The sequence below is a fragment of the Nicotiana sylvestris genome, chromosome 9 (assembly GCF_000393655.2).
Source record: "Nicotiana sylvestris chromosome 9, ASM39365v2, whole genome shotgun sequence".
In the NCBI taxonomy this organism is placed as follows: domain Eukaryota; kingdom Viridiplantae; phylum Streptophyta; class Magnoliopsida; order Solanales; family Solanaceae; genus Nicotiana; species Nicotiana sylvestris.
In genome coordinates, this window is record NC_091065.1 from 48022881 (window position 1) to 48032020 (window position 9140).

A 9140-nucleotide genomic window follows, 5' to 3' on the forward strand; every position below is an offset into this window, starting at 1 on the left:
GTGTTGATTGCATCCCTGATATTCCGTGAATGATACATTTATATACTTGACTGATGCAAGATTCAACCACTTGTAAATTCTTAATGACAGAGAAGCTTGAAAAACATAGCCATTTGAGGCAAGAGAACCGATGCTTATTAATGCTGAATAAGTTGTCAAATGAGGACGTTTAACCCTCATTACAGGTTACTGTTTCTACCACACCAAGTTAAGCTCCACTTTTATAGAGAAAAAAACATAGCATAGGGAAATAGTGACAAAGTCCACAGTTGTGGCTATTTGCATCCCAATATAGATAACTGCTCAGCGGGTTTTAGTCGTGCGCGTGAACTGCAGCACGTATCTTCTTCCAGCAATGGATCACCAAGCTGCAGCACTTAGTTTTGATCACTAGCACATGGACCACGTATTACTGTTGACTGTTGAGACAGATACTGACAGAATAATGAATGATAAAGAGTGTGGTATGACTGAAAATATTTCCAAAATCCAAATGTTTTGGAGTATCTGGTTATCTTATTGTCATGGAGATTTTCAGTACCAAACATATCATGAAACGGGAGAAAGTGGTTTTTGTCACCTTGGACATAAATCATTTCTTTTATAAATATATCAACTAATTATTATAAATATTTAACGCATTGGCAACTTATTGAAAACGTGTTATCTTGCAAGACAATCATGGCTGAACAAAATTATACCTAATTCTGTGATCATAAATGTGAGCACCAACTTTGCGCCTAAATGACTATAATCTCTAGTTTCCACTCACGAACATTTATTTAAGTCTAAAAGAAAAAAGAAGAAAAAGATCCAGTAAATGAGGTGGGACGTGTGGGGAATCTTGACAAGCCTTTTCACTTTTTCATTCTTGAACTTCTCGTGCTAGCTTCAATTTTGTTAAAATAGCACGGGCTAGCCAATTTTCGGACTGATCATTCAAAAATAGCCAGCATTTGCCAAGTCATGAAAAATAGCCACTATTTTGCTGCAACAGAGACCGGTCCAGCATAATACACTGGAGTTCGGTGCACCTGTGTATGAACTTCCCGCATATTATGCTGGACCGGTATACTTTGCTGGCTCCAGTATATTATGGTGGACCGGTATATTATATTGGAACTCCAGTATATTATGCTGGAGTATTTTTCCGGATTTTGAACAGTGTTTTCGTTCAGATTTATCTTTACATGAAAAATGGTTAAATTTCAATTACTTTTAAAACTGTGGCTATTTTTGAATGACCACTTATCAATCTGGCTATTTTTGAATTTGTCCCTTCAATTTTTTAACAGATAATAGCCCTATTAGGTGCAAAAACAAAGAGAATTAAGGAAAACACACCACTTTACTAGCTTGAGGCAAGTACAAAATTCCCCTTTGAACTTTTTTTTAAAATATAATTATGATGTTTTGGCTAGCTTATATGCAATCTCCCACCAAGCACAAGTGCAAGTAACTTCGCCAAAACAAGCGATGGGAAGAATCACCTGACATTTTTGTCCATTTGAACCCTTATCTCAACAAGAGTAGGTTGCTCAAGTGGTGAGCACCTTCCAGTTCCAACCAATAGGTTGTGAGTTTGAGTCACCCCAAAAGTAAGGTGGGGAGCTTCTGGAGGGAGGGAATAAAAAAAATACTCAAAAAATGAAAAAAAAAAACTTACCTCCAACTTTATTGACCTCTATACTAAACCCTTGAATGCCAATATGTCCTTGAACTTTACACCCTCTTAATAGTAAATGACAGAGGGAACTTTACAACAACTAAGTAGAAGTACAAGGATTTCGTTTTGGATTAAAATAGTACAAAAATTTAACTTAGACTTTCAAATGATTTACCGGCCCATGTTACTATTTCCCAAAAAAAAAAAAATGGAAAGAAAGGAAACAGAAGCTATCCTCCATTTGGAGAGACAATTTTTCTTGATTCCAATTCGTTCACACTTTTAACAATGTCATTAATGTTCTTTGACAGTTGATCTGAGTGATCCTCCATATCTTTCAAAACCATATCTAGCTGCTCTTGCAAAACAGCAGATCTTTTACGCTCCTTCTGTAACTCTGCTGTTAATTCCCGGATCTTGACATCTTTATCATCCTGAAATTGGTCCACCGAATATCAAGAACAGCACAGGCACATTACACAATCAAACTGTTTTTTCTTCTAAAGAAGATGATATCGCCTAATAAGAAAGAGCGGAGGAGAGGGGGAAGCAATGACAAAGCACTAATGGGATCTTAGAAGAACTTAGCAACAAACCTTAAAGCAGTGATAAATCACTAATGGAAATCTTAGGAAAAATTTGCAACAAACCTTTGCCATTTTAATTGCAATTCATGTCTCCATGGGGTTTCTATGACTGTAGTACTGCACACATTCCTTTTTTGTTTGGGTTCAATTTACATTCTGCTAACTAAATGTATAACCAACTAATGCTCTATTCACGCAACGAAAGAGCCCCTCTGGCACCAGCTGACCATATGCATTCATTATTCCAATGAGAGCAGTTACCACACGTGGAAAACCATACACGCACAATATGCAGATATCAGTATTAAATTATTCCAGTTGTGTGACTTTTACAGTATAAATAAGGAAGACAGAGCGTTTATACAAAGCCAAGCCTTTAGCCTACCAGCCCAAAAGGGTTCAGCGATTTTGCCACGAAATTCTGCTTTTTTAAAGTGCATTAAGTAGGATAATCTTATATACCAGCATTTTCGAAAAGCTATGGAAAAATATCAGAATCAATGTGGACTAAGGAAAGAACAAATAGAAGCAAAGGAGCCACGTGAGTGATAGCCACTAGTTGAGAGATTACAACTTAGTCATGTCGGAACACCAACATTAGGTCTGATGTCTGCTAGGGGTGTTTTTAGTTGGTTTGGAATTTGAATACTAGTGTAAAGATAAGTGTAAATTAAAAATACTCAAGCGAAGAAGAAATACTATATTTGAAGACATTTTTATTGCTCTTTGAAGCAATATCAGGTCTTCACATAAATTATGCCAAGAGTCGGATTCTTTCAGTAAACAAGGTGCCCAACATTAAGAGTCGGCCAATTCATACGAACGCAATGTGGGCCAATTGCCAACTAAATATTCAGGTATGCCTTTGGATGCCATTCACATAGAATACAATATTTGGGAAGGGGTGATTGAAAAGTGTGAAAAGAAACAAGCAAATTAGAAAAGACCATACTTATCTTGGGAGAGGGTTGGTTCTAATTGATAGTTTCTGCACGCACTAACGACTTATACTATGTTGCTCTTTCCTCTACCAAACAAGGTGGAGAAGAGAATCGATAACTTAAGGAGGGATTTTTTGTGGCAACGAAACAACGATAAAAAGTCTTTCGATCTGGTTAAGTGGGAGTGTGACATCGGCAAGAAGAAAGGTGGCTTGGAAGTCTAGAATCTAAGGGTACACAACAATAGTCTTCTTATGAAGTGGTAATGGAAATTTTGCAATGAGTGCAGGCAAATGATTAGAGAGAACTGAGAAGTACAAGATAGAAAATTCTTGGATAACAATAACATCGAGGGACTCATATGGAGCTGGGAATTGGAAAAAATGAGAAACTTATGGAATATATTCTCAGAACACATGTACATCAAGGTAGACAATGGTAGAAAAACTTTATTTTTGAAAGAAAGACAATTAGGACATAGCGCCTCAAAAATCAGTTCCCTACCATTTTCAACATAGTAAATAATCACAATGCGACTGTAGAAGATTAGTGGTCTACCCAAGGATGAAACATTTCCTTGAGAAGGTGTACAACAACAACAACAACAACAACAACAACCCAGTATAATCCCACTTAGTGGGGTCTGGGGAGGGTAGTGTGTACGCAGACCTTACCCCTACCCTGGAGTAGAGAGGCTGTTTCCAAATAGACCCTCGGCATCCTTCCCTCCAAGAACTTCCCACCTTGCTCTTGGGTAGACTCGAACTCACAACCTCTTGGTTGGAAGTGGAGGTTGCTTACCATCAGAACAACCCCTCTTGTCTGTTCCTTGAGAAGGTGTAATGATTTAGAAATGGAGGAAATGAGTAGTTTTTTTTTGCAGATGATAGAAAGTTTTCAAGTACAACAGTTAATTCCAGATAGGATAGTTGAAAGGAACAACGGTATGGCCTTTTCTCAATGAAGTCTGGATATCAAGTTTTGTCCCAAAATAGACAACAAGAAGTATGGCCATGGAAATCAATATGGAGAAATAAGCACCTTACAAAGTAGAATGTTTTTCATGGGTAGTGGCCAGAGAGGCTTGCTTGACTCAACACAATCTACAAAGAGATATAACTATTTGCAACAGATGTATAATGTGAGATGAAGATTATGAAGACTCAAAACACTCATTCATCCATTGCAGAATCACAAACCAGATCTGATACATGCTCTTGAATTTGCTTTAAGTTCAATGGTGCGAGCCAGAATCTCCTAAAGACCTGCTGCATTGTCGGAGTTGAAGAGGACTAATGAAGGGAGACTAAAAATTGTGGAACACCAGACCAGCCGCAATATAGTGGACTATATGGAATACAAGAAATCAGAGATACTATGAAGACAAAAAGGAGAATAACTTAAAGCACATATGTTTATGTCTTTTAGCCTTTCAGTGAGAAAATGAAAATGTACGGGAAGTAGATACTACTCATCATTGCACTCTTTGGATGCTATTCTTTAATTAAATTTTCATTACATTTTCAAAAGAAAAATTAGTCAAATTATAAGAGATATCAATCAAGCTTACAATTTGAGAGTGGATCACTTAGTCACCAATGATTTATGCACTACCCTCAGAACCTCAAATGATAGCCACATATCAGATCTAAGATAAAGAAAGTATTTGTGATTGATCCTCATGGATTGGGTTCACGTTCACATATTTCCTGCCACTGTCTATGGTCCAACCAATAGCTATCTGAGCCTATATCAACAGAAAGGAAAGGGAATTTGCGCTCAGATACTGGCTGAAAGCAAGGTTATAATCTATGTTGATAAGGCCCTGTGAGGATCCAGGTAGGACATGAGTCCAAGCTAAAGACAATTTCTAAACACAGGTGTTACGTGGTCATACTTGTTGCAAATGTTGGGCCCAGAATGTACATTAGTCAAATGTATCATCCTCCACTGAACGAAAGGAACATTACCTAGTCAAGCAGACATATAGTGCCAGTTAAGTAGACCACCCTTTGTTTGACTAACAGTACTGCAACTGAAATACCCTAGTTGACAAATGAATAGACAGATGCAGAATATTGACTTAACATGTCAGCTGACATGGACTGATATCAGAGTCCTTGAGACTTGATGGTGCATGGGACAGACAGACTACTGGAGCTGAGACTTCAAGCCTGATGTGCGAAGGACTTCGAGAGGGGATCTTCACCGTTGTGTTCGTCTTGAGGACTAATAACAGAATCGGGTGGAATGAGGGAGGACAAACAAAGATAGACACTAAAGAGATGTGGTGCCGATCTAGCAGTCACCAAAAACAGACAGAATTGAAAGACTTTTTGGAAATAGAAAAAGAAATGTTTGGTTGGGAGGCCAGTCTTGTCTTAGGTGGAAGCCATGTAAGTCTGGGGATTGTGTAAGCGCGGATATCATATTGAACAATAGAAAAGAGTTAGCGGGCTCCTTGTACAAGAGATCTGAAGAAGTTTCTTAGTTCTTGTGAATCTTATATTTGGAGAGTAATGTGATCTGAACTTTTGAACCAAGAATCCAGAGCCAAAGGAAGAAAACAGCAAAGCTCAAATTACCTTGTTCACCCAAAAACTTTCCGACAATTACCTTGTTCACCCAAAAACTTTCCAACAAAGTTCGTGAAGTGTGTATTTGCTACCTCGAGAACACCGCAGATCCTATTGTCTAAGCGGTCAATCGATCATAAGAGTTGAGTCTCTCATGCATTCTTCTTCCCTTGGCTCTGGTTCTTGATTCAGAAATCTTAGATCACATGACCGGTAATAGACATCTATTCTGTTTGACTTTAAACAGTAACAAATTTTTGGTTCTCCTGTAGTTTAGCCTTTTATTATATGATAAGAGAAAAGATTTCACAATGTCATTGCAACAGAGCAATATCTCCTTCACTAACAAGCCCTTTGTGCTCCATTGCAAGGAAGCTGATTGCAGGATAAACATTTTGGACTAGAAGTTTCTGTAAATTCCTAAAGCTAGAAGTATTGCCGAACAGAATCCAACAAGACATGCTTTGAATAGCTTCAATAATTTAGTGCAAATATGAAATCTAGTAAGGGAGGGGTAACAATAAATGCATTGCAAGAACTAGCTTATTTTCCATGGAGAAAGTCATGCCACACTAACAGGCATCCTAAATTGCAGTGAACAAAATATTTGTAGATGAGGATCATTATTGCCATCAGGTAAGAACTCAAAGACGGGAAGACGTGGAAAGGGTGATTATGTTTTAGCAACAAAGCGGAACAAGAAAGTAGAAGTTGTCAACTTAAGTCTCAACCGGTAAAGTAAACCGTTGACTTCTGTTCTAATAAATGTGGGAAAAAGAGAAAGGAATGATGGCAATAAAGAGAAATGCATTTCACACAAAACAGTGGGTAGACTGTAGAGAACTTGAGAAGTAGCTGTGTAGAGAGAATTTTCTTTATATATGTCAACAACCTGATTGCAAATTTCATCAATTAGTTTGAAGTACTTACCGGTGTTTGACACAAGATTGAACCTATGCGGGTATTAGCAGGTTTAACAACCAGTGGATGACTGTGCTCCTTCACTAATTTAGCAACAACCCATTTTCCAGATTGTTCTTTCTTCACTATTATCATTGCCTTACATCCTTCCCTAATTGCTCTGCACTTCCTTTTTCCGTTCTGATTTTGTCTACTTTTACTGAAACCCTCTTTATTACACACAAGCCGGCGCCACACCAACTCCCCATTACGCATAGATCGACGAAATGCATCTACTCTCATGACAAACCCCAAATGTGTCGCATATGTGCTATAGTATGCTTTAGCAGCTTCTTCTGATTCAAATTCCATACCCACATAAGGTTCCAAATTCGGACGCCCTTCAGCTTCAACACCATTTCTGGTCAACTCCTTCCCACTAGAACTCTCTACCATCTCCCCATCATCTGCTGTAGTATTGTTTTCATTCACTGCCATGACACGAGAAAATACAGAAACAGAAAAAGATCGTGAAACCAATATCAGACACTATCCGTTGCTACCTACAATAGCACAACTTTAATAGATCGTCGTTTCAAGATCTGTATTTGCATTGCAGAAATGGAAGTGGCAGAAGAAAGAAAAAGGGAAAAGCTCTTCTTTTTTTCTTTTTCTGCAAATTTGGTTAAGGGGATATGCTTCAAATTCCATACCGACGTAATGTTCCATATTCAAACGCCCTTCAGCTTCAACACCATTTGTGGTCAACTCCTTTCCACTTGAACTCTCAACCATCTCCGCATCATCTGTTGCATTATTGTTTTCATCCACTGCCATAACACGAGGGCAAAGTACAGAGAGCAGAATAAGTTTGTGAAGCAAATGAGACACTATCCGTGGCCAGGTAAAATAGCACAACTTTTATAAACAATAACATTAAATCATTTTAAAGAAAAGAAAGTGAGAGAAAGGAAAAAAACTCTTCTTTTTTTTTCTCCGTAAATTTGATTAAGGGGGTGGCCCCCAGGGCTTAGTTCAAGTGGTAAAAGGTTGAGACACTTTTGACTTAGGCACAGGTTCGAGCCCTGCGCCATGCGAACTAAGTATGGTATTTAAGTAGAGAAGGGTAAAGGGGAAGTGTTACAAGCATTTGAGACTCAATAGGCAACTCGGTTAGTTGGAGCAGCAGTTCAGTTAGTTGAAGTAGTTAGCCACATCGGCAAGTTATTAGCTGTTAAGAAGAAGTTAGAACTTAGAACTGAAAATGTAAATAGGTATCATCTGTATTTCATTGATCCTTCAATTGTACATTTCATGACTGATATGAATAAAACTCTCTCCCTTCCTCTCTAATTCCTTCTCTGTTCTACATTCTCCATTGCTGTACAGCTCGAGCACTGCTCCTGCCACAGTATTTCAGGTGAGTTCCTGAAGAGTGTATTAGGCGCGCCCACTATCCTCGAGTTTTAAAGGTGACGGTTGGTCCTAGGTTGGCGCCAGATGGATTTCTCGGTCATCAAAAAAATGATTAATGGGTTCTGAAAACTTGAAACTTTAATCCCTAAATCTCTGAGCCTAATTCAATCAATTCGTAATAGTGATCTATGCTGTGCCAATTCAGAAAGAACAAGAAGTTCTTGTTTCAGCCACATCATTTTTCCTGTATCCACTTTCCAAATTATGTACCAACCAGTCCTACATAACACAAAATCTCACCAACGACCAGAATTTTATCGTCGCAAATATATAAGCAGACCTTACAACCAACGAAACACTATTAAGTATTAACTCCTCTAGATTATTCCTTCAAATTCTTGGTTTAAATTAGTTATTTACTACTATGAATTTAGCAATTCACCAAAATAAAATAATGGAAATGTGCTTTAACAAGAAATGCGGCTACTTACTAGTACAATATACGGATCGAAAATCCAATTGTCACTGATAAATGTGCTGCTTCTGGTTAGAGAGTCGAGCAAGTTGTGTGCGCTGAAAAAGGGGGAAGTGTATTCTCCGAATTTTTGCAGAATTTTTGCAAACACCACGTAAAGTTAAAAACTGAAACAAATACTTATTTTGCTTTTAGTTTTCCATTACATGGAATTTAACACCTCAATGATAGGACTAAATTATGACAATGGTTCAAATTTATGAAATGACCCTTCAAAGATTGTCTTTTTATTTTATATCCTTTACATGCAGAATAAAGATTATTAATTTGACATAAAAAAAAAAACATGTGCAATAAACCCAATTGACCCACAAATGACAAGATTGGGTTGCTCAAGTGGGGAGCACCCTTCACGTCCAACCAATAGGTTGTGAGTTCGGGTCACCCCAAGAGCAAGGTGGGTAACTCTTGGAGGGAGGGAATAAAAAAAAGGTAGAAGTAAAACAATCTATCATTCAACAATGATTGACACTGGCAGTTCTTGGTAAATTTTCATATGGCAAACCAGTGATAAATGAG

The 9140-nt window shown here is 37.9% G+C and overlaps 1 protein-coding gene across 1 annotated transcript; it reads right to left on the reverse strand.

Annotated features, from left to right (window-relative positions):
* Positions 1-1651: 1651 nt before the first annotated feature.
* On the reverse strand, positions 1652-8765 carry LOC104248334 (protein FAR1-RELATED SEQUENCE 5). The gene is made up of 4 exons (XM_009804574.2): positions 8578-8765; positions 7384-7500; positions 6701-7161; positions 1652-2100 (listed from the first exon to the last, which is right to left on the reverse strand). Coding segments are annotated over exons 1-4 (783 nt in total). The 5' UTR covers positions 8579-8765; the 3' UTR covers positions 1652-1896.
* Positions 8766-9140: the final 375 nt, after the last annotated feature.

Excerpts from the sequence above, each read along its gene's own strand:
- LOC104248334 (XM_009804574.2), bottom strand. Across the intron at positions 7,162-7,383 it reads GAATATGGAACATTACGTCG|TGAATGAAAACAATACTACA; the intron begins GTATGGAATTTG and ends GTGTCATGGCAG. Across the intron at positions 2,101-6,700 it reads CAATCTTGTGTCAAACACCG|GATGATAAAGATGTCAAGAT; the intron begins GTAAGTACTTCA and ends GACCAATTTCAG.